The sequence below is a fragment of the Elgaria multicarinata genome, chromosome 17 (genome assembly GCF_023053635.1).
Source record: "Elgaria multicarinata webbii isolate HBS135686 ecotype San Diego chromosome 17, rElgMul1.1.pri, whole genome shotgun sequence".
In the NCBI taxonomy this organism is placed as follows: Eukaryota; Metazoa; Chordata; class Lepidosauria; order Squamata; family Anguidae; genus Elgaria; species Elgaria multicarinata.
Window position 1 is genome coordinate 16,610,400 of NC_086187.1, and position 18,492 is coordinate 16,628,891.

Genomic DNA, 18,492 nt, shown 5'->3' on the forward strand with positions numbered 1-18,492 from the left:
GAGGGTGCAATTCATTGCATTAAATTAAATTAATACATTAAAACAAAGAGTAAATTATTAGGACAGCAATATTTTTTAAAAGAGCAATATTTAATGGTGGGTATGGCTGAAAGGCAAACACTGAAGAGGCCAGGTATGCTGCATGGAAAAGCTGCTCTGAAAAATGGCCACTATAAGAAAGAACATGAGCCGATCCATGCAGGATCAGACCCAGGGTCCATCTAATGCAGCATTCTGTTCACACAGTGGCTTGGTTCAGACAACACGCTAAACCATTGTCATGTCTAACCCTACTGCCCCTGTTTTGGGAGAAGGTGTTTCAGGTAAGCAATCAGACTCAGATTTGGACCTAGAGGAGGAGGCGCCAGACACCAGCCAGCCTGTACCAGTGGGGGAGGAAGCTCTCACAGGCTCTTCACCAGCTGGGAGTCAGCCCTCTCCAGAGCTTATCTCCTCAAGGCCAAACCCTACACACTCAGTGGGAAGTGAGGTTTCTTCTGGAGGAGAGCACCCCGACAAGCTAGCTGATGCTAGGGTCCGCCAGAAGCTAAAATGCACAGAGCGGAAGGAAGGCATGAGAAAGTCAGTCCGGCTAGAATTGCACCAGAACCTGCCTCCACACCAAGCTCTCTGAAGTTATGAGCATTTGAGAAAAGCTTCCTGTTCTCCTTGATCGGACAATTGTCTTGCTTAGTTTGCATAGTTTTGCCTAGGGAGAAGTTTCCAAGAGATTAGACTCTCTTCAGGTGGAAGAGATGTTTGTTGTAGGGATGTGCTCTGCTTCTCCTCGGACCGGAGAAGCAGGAGCTGATCGGGGGGCTTCGCCTCCGCTTAACGCGGAGGCGAAGAGGATCAGGGGAGCCGTGGAGCGTTGCGGAGCGGATCGAGGTGAAGGCGGATCCTTCACCTCGATCCGGAGCTCCGCAAAAAAGGTAAGGGGGGGTTACTTGGCCCTGCTGCTGTCGCTGCCGCCCGTGCGGCAACGGCGGCAGAGCCAGGTAAAGGGGCAAGGGGGAGGGGGGGTCTTACCTGCATCCGTCCACAGTCCTGCGACTGCTTCAACGGAGCCCGAGGACTCAAACAGGAAGACTAGGCCGCAACTGCGGCCTGGACTTCCTGGTTGAGGCCTCGGGCCCCGTTGAAGCAGCCGCGGGGCCGCGGATGGATGCAGGTAAGGGAGAGGAGGGAGGGGGTTACCTGGCCCTGCCGCCGCCCATGCAGCGACAGTGGCAGAGCCAGGTAAGGGGAAGGGGGGTCTTACCTGCGTCCGTCGCGGCCCATCCCAGCTTCACTAGAGCCCACGGCTCAACCAGGAAGTGGGCCTACAGTTCCTGGTTGAGCCGTGGGCTCTAGTGAAGCTGGGATGGGCCGCAACGGACACAGGTAAGGGGAAGGAGGGAGGGGGGCCTTACCTGGAGGCACTCCCCGCCACTGCAGAGCTCCGATTCAGAGCTGGAGCTCCGCAGTGGAGCAGAGCGGACCCTAGGCAGATCGAGGCGGAGCGGGGCCGATCCGCAAAGAGAATCAGGGGGGTCCATGCACACTCCTAGTTTGTTGCTTAATAAAAGCTTAGTGAATTATCTAGCAGGCCTCGTCATTTGCCTCCCATCGAAAACAGGAGTTTTCAGAGAAACACAACGACCATGCTGCTAAGGGAATGCATTAACCTTATTGCATTCCATTAACCATTTTGTGGTTAAGCAGCATGGTTTAGCATGTTGTCTGAACCAGGCCAGTGACCAACCAGCCGCCCACGGGAAACTCACAAGCAGAATAGGACTGCAACAGCACCCTCCTGCTCCTGTTCCATACATAGGCTTTCAGCCATGCATAATTTTCTACACCTGTATCGTCTCCTCTTACTCAGCTAAACAATCCCAGCTGTTGTAACCTTCCGTTATAAGAGAGTTGCTCCAGCCCCCTGATCATTTTAGTTGCCCTTTTCTGTACTTTCTCCAGCTCTGCAATATCTTTTTTCTACTCCAACACTGCCGCTCCGCTTACGCTACCGATGCAGCGCTCGCCTAAGCTAACTCCAGCGCAACGCCAACGGCATAAATCGACATGGTCGGTTTTCCGGGAAAGCGCAAACCTGCCAACTTACGCTCCCGGCGTAGCACTAGAGGTCACTTACTCTAGCGCTAAGTCAATGGCGTAAGCAGCACGGCAGCGTCAGACTCTGTCCGGTCTTACAACTTTTGCAAAACACGTATCGCCTCCAAGAGATCACAACAGGGCGCTTAAAAAGAAAAGGACAAAAAAATAAAAGAGGAAAGACGGTTGCCATTGCTGGTTTTTAAATAACTCTCCGACTTTGCAGGCGAAATAGCAGCCACTTTAAAAGCGGGAGGAGGACTTATTGTCATCCCTTGGAGAAAGGGCCATGGTTCCTGTACGGATTGAAAAGGAACCACCACCAGAATTGCCATAAAAATAATAAAGAGGCAAAAGCAAGCTGCCTTCATCACCTGCGCACCACACGCCCAACACTGGCGAGCATAAATGATCAATTGCTCTTTTGTCAAGACTTACTGAAAAGGACTACAAGAGTAATAAGCTCTCTCATCCTCTGAAATTACTGAATAAAAATGTTCTGTGCTAACCGAAGGGAAGTATCTATTTTTCAAGACCGTACTTTGGCAGTGACTCATTAGCAATACATTTTGTATCAGCAAACAAGCCACTGTGTCAATAACGTCACAGGGCACGCTGAGTGTCTTCAGTGGCTACTTCGCACTCACCTTCGACAGTCTGGCCTTCTCTTTTCAGCATCTGGACAGCTCCTACATATTTCTTTAGCTGTACTTTTAGCACCTCATTTTCTCTGCAAGTACAAAGAACAGTAACAAATAATAATGCTTTTTCCATATATATTTTTTTTTTAAAAAAATACCAGCAGTGGGGACGGACAGAGATGTGCTCTGGAAGAAGTTGTAAGGAAAATCAGAAAACATTGGCAACCAATATTTGGCCCGGTGGAGCTATTGCCGGGAAAACTCTGGTTTCATTAGATGCTGCAACTACGAAGCATGTGGGCAAATCAATATACGAAGCTGCTTTATGCCAAGTCAGGCTGTTGGAACATTCCTACCAGAAGTGGTCCTCAGACAAAGAGGATTTTTCATCCTTGCCAATGGAGTAACATTTTCTTGGGAGAAAGCCAGGGGAAGAGATCAAATAAATATTTAGTAGCCAACTGCCTCTAAACCAGGAGTCCCCATACAGACACAATGGCAAACAATCATTGGAAGCAATTGCCCTAGGCAGCTCAACATATTCCTTTTTTAAAAAAATGTTTCTACACAGTATGATTGTAATAATAATAATAATAATAGTAGTAGTAGTAGTAATATTTCTTACCCGCCTCTCCTTCTGGATCAAGGCGGGGAACAACATTAAATACAACAATAATAAGATTGTCGATGTCATATTATCTGTTTTGATTACCACATCTCCTCTAGCTCAGAGGTAGAGTCCAAGATGGAAAAGGCACTGTCCATTGAATCATGGTCTGTTATCGCAGAACCTTCCAAGGCCAAAGGATGCGGCTTTAACAGACTGACAGCCCCCACCCCGCCCCCACCACAATGAAGTCCTCACCAACACCAAGTTAGAGGTGCCAGTGACTGCAAAATCAAGCACTGGGCCCTTAAAAGATAGACAGCTTCTCAGAGTGGGTGGGGTTAAGAGCAGTTAAGATCAGCCAGCCTTCATAAAGTCTCAGAAGACCTTTGCATGCTGCTGAGACAACAACCCTTCCTGAATGAGTTCCAGCCAGCATAGATCTGTCCAAGGTCCTGACAGACTTTGCCTGGTCCGACCTTGCCTTGCCATCCTGAATAGTCAGTAAGTGCAATTGCTCAGGCTCCCCTGAGAACCTTGAAGAGAGCAAAACTGGGCAGTAAGCTTGAAAATGGACTGATCGCTGATGAAGAACCTAAGGAGCCAGAGGGGGCACTAAGCAGAACTTCCAGTCCCTTCCCCCATGTCTAGGTATAGCAAGCCAAGTATGCAAGTACATGCACATTCAAATGAAATGCATCATTTTTATGAGCTTCCACTAGACTTGTTTTAGCGTTATGAAATGCTTTTTTAAAAAAAATATATTCTGTTTGCTTCTGTAAACTACTCAGCTGCTATTGAAGCTTTTGGACCATTCACAGATCAGAGCCTTCACACTGAATGGCTCCCTGCCAGACAGACTGGCAAGCCATCAACTACGGACATTGGGTTGGATCCAGATTTAGCCATACCTTGAGTAGACCCACTGAAATCACTGGGACTTGAGTTAGAGCTTTATCACACCAGCGTTATACTGTGAATTGCGTGCAAAAGACTCCGAAGTTTTCCAGTTTATAATCTGCTTTTATTGTGAAGTCCTCCGAAGTTTTCCAGTTTATAATCTGCTTTGATTGTGAGGTGCTCTCATGCATCCTGCTTTAATTGTGCTAAGAATCGAGGTATTTTGCTAGTAGTTTTCGAGCGAATCATTTGTTGCTTTCCGAGTGGCCACTGGGGTGCAGGAGCAGGATTTGATATGTTTAAAGAAAATTTAAACAAATGCTTATGTCTGCATAAGCTTTAAAGATAAAGACATCAAAATTGGCACAGTAATAGATATTAAGGAGAGCATTAAGCATGCCAAATTTGAATCGGATTGGGTCATCCATTGATTTTTTAATGATTTTTTTTTTTACATTCCCCCCCTTAAACCCTTTGCAAAGGATCTTAGGACCGCTGTCGCCCAGGGTGTGATTTAGCAACAACAACAACGCCATCTTAGCGCTGTAGGGGATAATTCGAGGGGAACAGGTACATGGGATGAAGCTACCCGCCTGGACCAACCTAGGTCTCATTGATTTCAATAGGTCTACTCCAGGTATGACTAAATCTAGATCTAACCCATCTGCTGTGTCCACAGTGGCATTTAAGAACAGCCAAAAAATGAGCTCTCTGACTTGCAGGGCAGACAAGTGGAGTCGGCACGTTGCCTTTTCAAAGCTGAGTTAGCTCTTCTACAAACAGAAGCTAATAAAATCAAGGCAGCCTTTTCCCTGGCGTTCAACTTGGGGAATGATTACTATATAAAAGTGACATTAGAAAGCAGCCTAAAGAGGGGTCTCCTAAGAATTTATTGGGAAATAGGCTGGCCACAGTATTTTCTTTAATAATTACAGAGCTGTCAACTCAGATTTCTGGCCATCGCAAGTGAGTTTAATTCAGCCCCTTCCAGAACTTTGCAAATTCCTAGGTGGCCAAAGGAGTGTACATTGCACAACTCTGAAATTTTAATGATGCTCCCAAAGGCATTCTGTGGAGTTTATTACTCTTATTTCCTGCATGTGTAGAATGCAAACGCCAAACTTCAGAGCTGGGCTTTAGAATGAGGCCCACCCTGTTAGGATTCTCACTTGATGCAAAAGATAGTCGCATGGTGCGGAGAATGTGGATAGAGGGACATTTTTCTCCCTCTGTCAAAATACTAGGACCCAATGGGGTCATCCCTTGAAGTTGATTGGTGGGAGATTCAGGACAAATAAAAGGAAGGCCTTCTTCACACAGCGCAGAGTTAAACTATGGAACTCACCACCACAAGCTGTAGTGATGGCCACCAATTTGGATAGCTTTAAAAGGGGGTTGGATAAATTCCGCGATCCATGGCTACTAGCACGTGGGTGGGAGGGTGCTGTTGCACCTGTGTCCTGCTTTGTTGGTCCCTGGTCGACAGCTGGTGGGCCACTGTGTGAACAGAGTGCTGGACTAGATGGACCCTCGGTTTGATCCAGCATGGCAAGTCTTATGTTCTTATGTTCTTATGTTCTTATGTTCAAAACTGCCATCTTGGCCCTGTGGGGAAGAAGAAGGACCGAGGGGACAGGAGCAGGCAGAAGTAACATCGGGGCCTGCTCCTGCTGGACTCTCTCTCTCTCTCTCTCTTTCTTTCTCTCTCCTCCCTCCCTCCCTCCTTGACTCCTTTTCCTTGTGTGTCATGTCTTTATTAGACTGTAAGCCTGAGGGCAGGGACTGTCTTTTTTGCTAAATGTAAGCCGCTCCGAGAGCCTTTTTTGGCTGAGGAGCGGGGTATAAATATGACAAATAAATAATAAAATAAATAAATAAATGTTATTATCTTACTGATAGAGTTATAGCCATTCTAAAAGAAAGAGCAACAAACTTCCTAACTGTTAGAGCAGTACGACAATGAAACCCATGGCCTAGGGAGGTGGAGGGCTCCCCCACCCTAGAGGCCTTCAAGAGGCAGCTGGACAGCCATCTGTCAGGGACGCTTTAAGGTGGATTCCTGCACTGAGCGGGGGGTTGGACCCCTCCCAATTCAACTATTCTATTATCTTTATAATAAAGGTGAGGGGAGATTCACAACTCGTTTATTTTTGCTTAATTGTAATTCCAAAAAACTTCATAAAATTCAGTTCTCATTAAAATACATATTTAAAATTTAATCGTTTTTATCGTTGCATATTGGAGGAAGGGAACAGCTGGGTCTGGTCCAACCATCTCATCATGGTCAGAGCAACCCAATGGGGAAAGAGGAGGAAGGAAAAATACAGACAGTATCCAGTTAACCCTCCTGAATCATAGAATAGCAGAGTTGGAAGGGGCCTATAAGGCCATCGAGTCCAAACCCCCTGCTCAATGCAGGAATCCACCCTAAAGCATCCCTGACAGATGTTTGTCCAGCTGCCTCTTGAATGCCTCTAGTGTGGGAGAGCCCACAACCTCCCTAGGTAACTGATTCCATTGTCGTACTGCTCTAACAGTCAGGAAGTTTTTCCTGATGTCCAGTCGGAATCTGGCTTCCTTTAACTTGAGCCCGTTATTCCGTGTCCTGCACTCTGGGAGGATCGAGAAGAGATCCTGGCCCTCCTCTGTGTGACAACCTTTTAAGTATTGGAAGAGTGCTCTCATGTCTCCCCTCAATCTTCTCTTCTCCAGGCTAAACATGCCCAGTTCTTTCAGTCCCTCTTCATAGGGCTTTGTTTCCAGACCCCTGATCATCCTGGTTGCCCTCCTCTGAACACGTTCCTGCTGATGGAACGTCTTCCATCAGTGAAACAAGGAGGAGAGGGTTCACAGTGGACACCCTGGAGCAGATTTTAGAGTCACAGAGGGCTGCTGGGCAAGGGTGGGTGGGGTCTGCTCATGCAAAGTTAGATTTCACTCTATATTTGCAATGTAATGTGTTAAAGAGCTGACTTAACAGGTGTTTCCATGTTTATATAAAATTATTAAACTATGTCTTCACTGAACTGGGGAAGGATTACAGGCCAGGACTGAAATGCATGTTTGGTGAGCATTTTAATCAACATTACATAATATGATTACTATTTAGTTATCCTAATTTATTTCATTGAGCCCCCTAAATGCAAAATGAAATGCCTGAATGTCTTTCAGGCACATACAGTTACTGCCAGGTTTGAAAAGCTAACTTTTTATACATACATTTTGTCAATTATTACTCAGTGGGAAATAACATTTCCATTATGGCATAAAACGAAGAGCTCACCGCCGTCAGCTCAAAAGCTACGAGAACGAAGCACCACAGAAATGACGTACAAGTATTTGAATTCGTTTTAAAAACCGGTCATCAGAGTTTAGACTGACCACCTTTCATTATTCATTTGTAACTTGGGTGCGCGTCAGGTAGCCATCATGTACAAGGTGAACGAACACATGAAACAAAAGGTGTAATTTTCACCTTCTACAATTGGCTTGAGAGCTGGGGGGGAAATACAGACTTTTCACAAATCTGAGTTCAAACATGACAGAAGCTTTTAATTAAAATAGATCTGTCGCTGTGTAATTACAAAATTACAAAGGCCTGAAACTATGGGCCAGTTCAGACGTTAATAAACCTGGTTTGGCAAATGATGGCTTAGCAACCTAGGAAAGAGGCCCACACACTCCTCCTTTACCTGGCGGCCACACACCACCACCAGCATAACAACGTAAGAAGAGCCCTGATGCTGGATCAGACCAAGGGTCCATCTGGTCCAGCATTCTGTTCACAAGGTGGCCAACCAGCTGTCGACCAGGGACCAACAAAGCAGGACATGGTGCAACAGCACACACACCCCACCCATGTTCTCCAGCAACTGGTATACACAGGCTTCCTGCCTCTGATAGTGGAGGTAACACACAACCATCAGGGCTAGTAGCCATTGATAGCCTTCTCCTCCAGGAATTTATCCATCCCCCTTTTAAAGCCATCCAAATTGGTGGCCATCTCTATATCTTGTGGTAGTGAGTGCCATAATTTAACTATGTGCTGTGTGACGACGTCCTTCCTTTTATAGGAAACCTACGAGTAGGAAATGAGTGCGATACCGCCCTCCAGCTCATGTTCCCCAGCAACTGGTGTACAGAGGCATAGTGCAGGTGGAGGTATATAGCCATCATGACGATGACGAGTAGCCATTGATAGCCTTATCCTCCGTGAATTTGTCAAAGCCGCCTCTAAAGCCATCCATGCTGGTGGCAATTGGTACACCTTGTGGTAACAAATTCTATAGTATAACTACAGGGTCTGGCTGACAAGATCACATCACGCCAGTCCTTTTCCAGCTTCATTGGCTGCCAGTCCAGGTCCGATTCAAAGTGCTGGTATTAACATTTAAAGCCCTAAACAGCTTGGGGCCAGGTTATCTGAAGGAACGCCTCCTCCCATATGTACCTGCCCAGACCCTAAGGTCATCCTCAGGGGTCCTTCTTCGTGAGCCCCTGCCAAAGGAAGTGAGGCAGGTGGCTACCAGGAGGAGGGCCTTCTCTGCTGTGGCACCCCAGCTGTGGAATGAGCTCCCTAAGGAGGTTCACTTGGCACCTACATTATATGCCTTTAGACGCCAGGTGAAGACCTTTTTATTCTCCCAGCATTTTAACAGTTTATAAATAAATTTTAACTTTGCTGTTTTAAATTTGTAATTTTGCATTGCTGCAGTTTTTATCTGGTTGAGCTTTCATATGGTATTTTATGTTATGGTTTTATACTGTTGTTTTATACTTTGAATAGTTTTAATTTTTGTGAACCGCCCAGAGAGCTCCGGCTATTGGGCGGTATAGAAATGTAATAAATAAATAAATAAATAAATAAAATGTGAAGAAGTCCTTCCTTTTATCTCCCACCATTCAGTTTCATTGAACAACTCTGGGTACTAGTACAATGGGAGAGGAAGGGATGCAACGGTATCATTACAGTATTTTGTGAACCGCCCAGAGAGCTTCGGCTATTGGGCGGTATAAAAAAGTAATAAATAAATTATGGGAGAGGGAATCCCCTGCCAGAACTCCTGTTGGGCTTCAACAGTCCTCCCATGAACCTCAGCGAAAGGTGGGACAGAAAGTCTGCTGCAGTTGCTTTGCTGGGGAAAAGGTTCTTCTGACTTACTTGGGACTCAGAATCCACATAAGGAACCACCTTGTCTATATACGGCAACAGCTGATATTCAGCGCAGCACACATTTCTTGAAAGAAAGTGGAGAAAATGTAACCTGATGCTCAAGCCTCTCTGTGTTATTTGCAATTTCGCAGCAAAGCCTTAGATACATTTGCTGCTGCATCAAGGCTGACAGCTGACCTATTTGTATTAACGCTGAGCGATATCGCATACTTTCCGGGAGCGGCGAAAGCACTCCTACGACGTGCGGTAACGCAGAAAGACTCCCGCAGAAGTGACTGCAGATGGAGTGACTACTGGGGATATAAATCAGCAAAGGAGAATGGAGACAGGTTTTGGGGGAACCAATTTAGAGACCCAACACAGGAAGGTTGCAACGGAGAACGGCGGTGCAGCAACAGGGCTACGGCAACCGGGGCAGAGATCTGTTTGCAGCTACACTGGTGCAACGTTTACCGAACGTTTCAGACCATAATCCTCTATCCCTACTTAGCTGCTGCGCCGTAGAAAAACTACAGATCCTTCCTGCAGCCATCTGGACAGCCCAAGGTTTGCACATCTACCGTACTCTTAATCTAGCCCAGCCTTGCTCAACTGGGTTCCACCCACCACCACCCCAATGTTCTGGATTTCAACTCCCCAAACATTTTATTGGTACTTGATTGATTAATGTCATAAGCTGCTCTTCTGTGCAGCTCCCATGGGCCTCAGCCAGCATGGCCAATGGCCAGGAATGGTGGGAGCTGTAGCCCAAGGCATATGGAAGACACTAGGCAGAAGGAGGCTGATATAAATGGTAAAGCAAGGATCGTTAGTTTTCTGTTGCAGGAATGGGGAACTGGTGCCCCTCTAGATATTGCCGGAATAAACTCCCATCATCCCTGCCAACCAGCCAGGCTGGACTGATGGGATCTGGAGTCCAACAACATCAGGTTGACTAACCATGGCTTAGCGTGTTGTCTGAACATGCCCAAAGTCTGGCTTGTTTAACCTATGGCTTGTCATAATGCCCAGAACCGTGGCTTCCCTAGCAGGCAGGCAATCTCCTGCCAGACCCGGGCAAGCCCCACCTTCCACTTGCCTACCTCGCCAAGGCCTGGATCTTCACTGTATAGCGTTCTTCCTGTTCCGAAACCTTCTTCTTCAGGCCGTCGATGTCCTGACGGAGTCCCGCCGAATGCTCCATCTCTCCATCGAGGAGGTTCCGCAACGAACTGAGGAAAAGAGGGGGCGGCATAGGTGACACAGCACTGAACGTTCGCCCGCCCCATTTGACGAGGCAGGTCGGGACACCGCAAAGGGAACGGGAGCCCTGGCGAGTTGCGACCATCTCTGTTTGCTAGGCGGGGATGACTTGCTGAGGATCCTTTCAGCGCATCTGCGACGGGGAAGAGCGACTGCGTGTAGCAATGGGTACCGGTTCAGGCGACAACGCTTTAGATCAGGGCAGGAAACCACTTTGAGCCTGAGGGCTGAATTGGGGCCAAACGCCGGCGAAGAGGAAGGAACGATGCCAGCATGGTTCCCTCCCGTTTTCTCACACACAAGCACACACCCCATACATACATTAAAAAAAGCCCTGCTGGATCAGACCGAGGAAAAGAGGGGTCCATCTATTCCAGCACTCTATTCACACAACGGCCAACCAGCACTTGACCAGGGACCCACGAGGAGGACACCAGTACAACAGCACCCTCCCCCCCCATGTTCCCCAGCAACTGGAGCACACTGGGAACTGGAGACTGCACTTAGCCATCAGGACCAGTAGCCACTGATAGCCTTCTCCTCCAGGAATTTATCCAACCCCCTTTTAACGCCATCCAAATCAGTGGCCATCCCTACATCCTGTGGAACAGAATCCCACGGTTTAACTGGGCACTCACACGCCCGCTCACCGGTCCCACCTCCTCAGTTGATGGATGCACAGCTGATGGGAGTCGTTTCCCCTGCCCCAGTGGCAAGAGAGGCGCCTTCTCCCAGCCCTACGCGAGAGGAAAGCGGCTATCTCCAATCTCGTGCTCACCTGTTCTGCTCCTCCAGTTCATGCTTTCTGTTCATCATGGCCACAATGGCTTGCCGAAGTTCGGCTGAGGAAGAGAAGGAGGGGGAGGGGGAGTAAACAAGATGCATCTATAATTCTCTTTGATTAACCGTCATGCATCCAATGTAAAAAGAAAAAGAAAAGAATGTAGGCCTCGAAAGGGCAGCTTGATGCGTGATCTGGTTCGCTTGATTCATTTCTCATATTTTAACGTTTTGATGGACACGTGAACTACAGCCACCTTTCCCTTTAAGACCAAAAGACCCCCTTCCTACAAACAAGGGACTGACAAATTTTCTCCGTGGACGGCTGATGTCAAGCACTGTGCTACAATTCCCAATAAGCAACCAGGCCGCCAGAGACAACAGACTGTCTGAAAGTGCCATTATTAAATCTAAGAATATTTTACTTCCAAATAGCTGCATTTGACAGTTTTATACGAAGAACCCGGAATACAGAAACAGAAGAAATGCGCGTTGAGGAACAGACACGTCCGATGAATCGCAGCTCCTCTCCGGGGCAAGTTATTAATTTAAAAACACTCTCAACCGCTAGTCAAGGCTTAGATAAGGATAATTCGCAATCACCTCCTGAGAATGAGCTGTAAAGGGAAATCATCCGTCAGTGTATATCCAGAGACAGTCTGGCCTAGCACCTATTCTCAGACAGCTTTTCAGAATAGCATAAAGGCTTATCACGGAAATGGCTTTGAATTCTCCACGTATTTAGAACTTGCAGATTTCCCCCTTTTAAAAATCTGATGCATTGCACTAGAGACTGGAAACGTCACCTCTCTGGGTGACTGCACAGCAACGCTTTACTCTGACCCTCGGCTGCCCCCACCCCACCCCCATCTCATTCTTCAAGGGCCTTGATGATAAGGGAGGCAATGCTTTTGTAATTCAGACATCACCACTGCCTGCATACAGCAGGGCTGTAGAACCAAATGCCTGTCTAGGGGCATGTCTACACCAGCCCTATATCCCGGGATCATCCCGAGATCATTCCTGTGCATCCAACAGTACAACAATGGAACCAGTTACCTAGGGAGGTGGTGGGCTCTCCCACACTAGAGGCATTCAAGGGGCAGCTGGACAACCATCTGTCAGGGATGCTTTAGGGTGGATCCCTGCATTGAGCAGGGGGTTGGACTCGATGGCCTTGTAGGCCCCTTCCAACTCTGCTATTCTATGATTCTATGAAATGCCACACAGGGGATCCCGGGAGCAGGCAGGGACGACCGCTCCATTTTCCTGGGATAACCCTTAGGTGTAGAAAGGGCCTAGGTTTCTACCCTTTTCCCTGGCCCCACCCCCTTTCCCATGGCATATTTGGTGGCCTCCCCCCCCCATATGCAAAGATTGAAATGCCTCTCCCAAGGCTTAGGACGCAATCCTATTGGGATGCCTGTCAGTACCTGAGCTTGGAGGCTGACAGGCCTCCTATGCAGAGTTGGAAGATCGCCTCCACTCTTCTCCTGCTCTGCGGTTTTGCTAGAAGGGTGTTTTTGCCTGTCTAGCAGAGGGGGGGGGAGATGGAGGCTGTGGAGGGCTGGGGATAAATCTTACCCATGCTAAAACCCCAGTACTGGTAAAACTGCGGCTGGCCATTCATGGAAGGCTTCCCGAAACAGCAATGTTTCCAGGAGGCGCCAGAAGCAATACAACATTGATCTCCAAAGGCAGGGAATTCCATAGGAAGGGGGCCACCACACTGAAGGCTCTTCTCCTGGTGGATTCCAATTGGGCCACAGGTCCCTGTGGAACCACTAGGAACAGTTGCAATAGTGAAGAACAGGAGCAATTCCAGGGGGAAGGGGAGGTCCCGTCAGTGGGGTCCTGCTGGAGTAAGGGCCCTCCCCAGGTACCCACCATGCCTACATTATTTAGAAGGGGATTTTTTAAATTATTTTTTTGGCAGCATTGGACTCATAAGTATTGTAGCCCTGTATAGCTTGGAAAGGGAAGCCTAGGCAAAGTGAACTTAGTTAATAAGCCCTGTGCTGCTTTTCTCTGGATTTGAGATCTCATTCTCAGGCTCGGGGCCTCATACACGTATTACAGCAAAACACCCGTCCCTGCAGTGCCATCTTGAGTTGACTACCTCTTGGGCATTTTGCTTGTCCAAAAACTAGGTGCTGAAACATATACTTGGCAGTATACTCTGCCTTTGGTTTCTTCCCATTGGAAAAACTGGAGCAAATTATTTAGAGTGGCGATCATCTGTCCCATACACTCGATACACCTGGTGGGTTTTAGTGTTGGCTGCCATGTTTTCTTAATATATTACATGCTTAGGAACACTTGCAGCCGCCTTAATTACTTGTTCATCTAATCCAGAATTATCAACTTCTACTTCTGTTACCTTCTCCAACATGGTGTCCTCTAGATGTTCTGGACTACAGTTCCCAACATTCCTGACCATTGGCCATGCTGCCCAGGACTGATAGGAGTTGGAAGGCCAAGCCATCTCAAGAGCACCAGGTGCGGGGGGAGGCTGGTCTACCTGAACTGACTGCTGCTTTTCTACAGCAGAGGGGTTTTTTTCCCTCATTGCCATGCTACTCAATCATTTTACAATTGGAGAAGCCCAAGGAATTCATCTGGGACCTTCTGTATTCAAAGCATTGCACAGAGGAGGGCCAGGATCTCTTTTTGATCATCCCAGAGTGCAGGACACAGAATAATGGGCTCAAGTTACAGGAAGTCAGATTCCGGCTGGACATCAGAAAAAAATTCCTGACTGTTAGAGCAGTACGACAATGGAACCAGTTACCTAGGGAGGTGGTGGGGTCTCCCACACTGGAGGCATTCAAGAGGCAGCTGGACAGCCACCTGTCAGGGATGCTTTAGGATGGATTCCTGCATTGAGCAAGGGGTTGGACTTGATGGCCTTTTAGGCCCCTTCCAACTCTATTATTCTATGGTTCTATTCCATCTGTTCCATCTTTGTTTTGAGGATTGTCAGGTGTCTTCCATTCCATCTTCCGCCCATTGGAGGAATTTGTTTTTTTCCCCTAATTTCCAGGATTTATGTAAATTTGCACTTGTGGAAATTTCCCCCAAATGCACAAATCCCCCTGCCAAAAATGCTCATATGTGGGGTGGGTGGGATTTGTGGTTTACCAAGTTCAAAAACACAAAATAAATTTAAAACATAAAATTAAGAATATTCAAAGATAAATAAAAGAGAGTCAGCTATCAAACTGAGCTATAATATTCTATTCAATATTTTATACTAATAGTAATTTAACAAAAAAGGCAAGACTATAATGTTCTCTACTTATATTAGTGATTGCCTTCTTCGTTAAATTATCTATAATGATCACTCTAATTTGCACGAGAAAATCACAACCAAACCCCTGCTAGCTCTCAAGCCCATTGGTTAAACTGGATGGATTTTTTTATATATAAAAATATATATCTGCAAAAGGAAAGGAAAGGAAAGGAACCTATCATGCAAGCACGAGTCATTACTGACTCTTTCGCTGATGTTTTCTTGGCAGGCCTTCTAGCAGGGTGGTTTGCCGTTGCCTTCCCTGGCCCTTATTACCTTTCCCCCAGCTAACTGGGTACTCATTTTACCGACCTCGGGAGGATGGAAGGCTGAGTCGACCTGAGCCGGCTGCCTGAAACCAGCTTCCGCTGGGATCGAACTCAGGCCATGGGGAGAATTTCAGCTGCAGAAACTGCTGCTTTACCGCTCTACGCCACACAAGGCTCTTATATATCTGCAAACACACATTAAATCAACTAACCAACCAGCTGAATCAATACAACCAGCACGGATGTATAGATTTTTAAGTTGTTCGGTGCTGCTAAGACCACCAAAAGCTGTTGTGCTTTTCGAGAGCTAAGGTTCTCAGAGAGGCTTTAACAAAACCATATCCAAACGCGGAGAGAAGAAGGGCTTTCAGACTTGACAGGGAAACAAATGAGTAGAACGAAGTTCTCTTTCAACCCACGTATGTTGTCGCTGATGCCTTCCAAAACATCGCGGTCGAAACCCACTCGTCGCCGTGGGTCTCGTGGCTTTTATTACCACACTGCACTTCACATTTTACACCTGCTACATGTTTATAGAATTGAGTTGCTATGCAACGAGCTGAGAGCCTCACTGTTCATTCTCTAGTAATAGAAGGGCAGAAAGCCTTACATTATTTATTTTTAAAAAAGATCACTTGCAAAAAATATTACCACTGCACCGTCCACCGTACAGGACTCCATCAGCACACTTTTCAGATCTAACAATAGCGACGCCTTAAAGAATGATGGAAACGTCCGATTCGAACGTTAGTAAATACGGAAGCGCTGTCGCGGTTATGATCAGGCATGTTCCCCTTAGAGTTTGGGAAGGAGATTCAGGCTATCAATCAGGATCAGATTCTGAACCAGAAGAAACAGGACTAGAAATGTCCCAGCCTACACAGGAAGCAGGGGAGGCGGTTCTCCCAGGCTCTTCACCAGCATGAAATGAAGCTTTGTCGGACCTTATCAGTGAAAATGTTCACAACTTAGAGTCTGTGGGAACTCAGCAATCCTCAAAGGGGAAGGGACGTCAGAGTTGGCCAGTCCAGGCCCGATTCAAAGTGCTGGGATTAACATTTAAAGCCCTAAACGGCTTGGGGCCAGGTTATCTGAAGGAACGCCTCCTCCCATATGTACCTGCCCAGACCCTAAGGTCATCCTCAGGGGTCCTTCTCCGCGAGCCCCTGCCAAAGGAAGTGAGGCAGGTGGCTACCAGGAGGAGGGCCTTCTCTGCTGTGGCACCCCGGCTGTGGAATGAGCTCCCTAAGGAGGTTCGCTTGGCACCTACATTATATGCTTTTAGACGCCAGGTGAAGACCTTTTTATTCTCCCAGCATTTTAACAGTCTATAAATAAATTTTAACTTGGTGTTTTAAATTCGTAATTTTGCATTGCTGCTGTTTTTATCTGGTTGAGCTTTTATATTGTATTTTATATTATGATTCTATACTGTTGTTTTATACTTTAATTGGTTTTAGTTTTTGTGAACCACCCAGAGGCTATTGGGCGGTATAGAAATGTAACAAATAAATAAATAAATAAATAAAATCCCACTTTGAGTTGTGCAGCTCTCTAATCACCCAAAATGCATATAATACGTACTTTGGGGGAAATTGCATACCTTTAAAGCCCTACATGGTTTGGGTCCAGGCTACCTGCGGGATCGCCTTCTCCCGTACAATCCGCCCCGCACACTCAGGTCCTCTGGGAAAAATCTATTTCAGCTAGCAAAAACTAGATTGACAACTGTTACGCAGAGGACCTTCTCTTCTGCTGCTCTCAGACTGTGGAATAGCCTGCCGGAAGAGACTCGTCAGCTTAACAGTCTTTTAGCATTCAAGAAAGCAATAAAGACTGATCTATTCCAGCAGGCCTATCCAGTGAAATTTTAGCATGTTTTAAGGATGTTTTAATCATGTATGCGATGTTTTTAATCAGTTTTTAATGTGTTTTATATTCATTGTTGTTCCTCGCCTCGATCCAAGTGGAGAGGCGGGTAAGAAATAAATAATAATTATTATTATTATCATCATCATTAAAACTTTATATCTTAGGGGAAAGTGCTTGTAAAAAAACCCAAAAGGAGTCTATTTTGGGAAATCACATGCAAAAATGTGTATTAAAAACATTTGCAAACTGATGCGGAAATGAACTTGGAAATTAAAAAAATACAAACATTATAGAAAGTGAAACAGATGAATTGGTCCATCCCTTCCCTAAATCAACTCTGAATTTTAATTTATAACATATAGTTTTAGGGGGAGGCATATTTTGTTTTCCTACAGAAGGCTTACAGTGAGCAGTTCCTACACCAGTTTTCTGTGACATCCTATCTACTCAAAAGCAAGTCACTATCATGCATTTACCTTCAGTAGTGTGTTTAAATCAGCTTTCAGCTTAGCTGAAAAATGAGGTTAAGTATCCCCCACTAAAATACACAAAATCATGTACTATAAAAAGTGTAATCCATTGACCGACACCACCACACACGGCAGCTGAACACAAAAGCAAGTGCTCCACCTACTGATGGCCGACGTTTTAGCACCCCACATGTGCCCTTACTAGATCAGGAAGGCTTGTAGAATGTATACTCATTGGGAAGGATCTTTACATCCACAGATCTGATCATTTATGTGCTGCCAATAGGTTATAATTGATGAGGATGAGGATATGTTTTGACAAAGAAAGTTCTGCACTCCGGAAATTATAGCTTTCTGCCAAGCCATACAATCAACTTCAGCACATGCAAATAGTCAGTCAAGATATGGAAGATGCAGATCTGGATCTTTTACGTTTAAAGCCTGACCTATCTGGAACGCTCACAGCAGGTCAAAATTAAGACGAAACAGGGAAAGCACGAACAAAACAAAACAGACGAAATGTTGAAAGGATCTAAGACCCCAAGCGATCTCACTAAAACACCCGTTTAGTCCCAGCCACCAAAACCTAGATCGAACAGGTGAGGTTTTTATGATGGAACAAAAAAGCCGAAGGGGTAAGGGGTGGAACCTGGAGTATGTCCTAAAAAGATTTATTATACCCTACGCGTTTCGGACTGTGTCGAGTCCTTCATTAGGGCACTCTATCTTACCATTTCTTTTAGAGTGCCCTGATGAAGGACTCCACACAGTCCAAAACGCATAGGCTATAATAAACCCTTTTGGGACATACTCCAGGATCCACCCCTTGCCGTTTTGGCTTTTTCGTCCCTTCGTTATTTGGGGTCTGTGGCGTTACACCCCACAAGTCAGTTCCCAAATGTATGTCTGCAGTTTGTAAGTCCGTGGTTTTTAGAATGTTGGCCTGAGTGGGCGGAGTTAGAATGTCTTGGGAGGTGGGAGGAGTCATATATAAGGGAAGGACTGAGGGGATTGAGAGAGTCCTTTTCAGGGAACCTTTTCAGGGAGACTTGTTAGGGACTCTTAGAGTCTGTACTGCTCTCTGTGTTTAGGGTACTTAAGTTCTGGGAAATTTGAGAGTCAGTGTAGTGAGTGGTGTCTTTAGAGTGTGGT

The 18,492-nt window shown here is 46.3% G+C and overlaps 1 protein-coding gene across 3 annotated transcripts in view; it reads right to left on the minus strand.

Annotated features, from left to right (window-relative positions):
• SNX29 (sorting nexin 29) overlaps positions 1 to 18,492 on the minus strand; it is a 235,980-nt gene that overhangs the window by 149,869 nt on the left and 67,619 nt on the right. For all 3 annotated transcript variants that reach the window (XM_063143273.1, XM_063143272.1, XM_063143274.1), the window contains exons 12-14: positions 11,436 to 11,499; positions 10,498 to 10,626; positions 2,742 to 2,824 (exon numbers count right to left, since the gene is read on the minus strand). In XM_063143273.1, the coding sequence (XP_062999343.1) occupies positions 2,742 to 2,824; positions 10,498 to 10,626; positions 11,436 to 11,499 (276 nt within the window). The remainder of the gene's footprint in view (positions 1 to 2,741; positions 2,825 to 10,497; positions 10,627 to 11,435; positions 11,500 to 18,492) is intronic.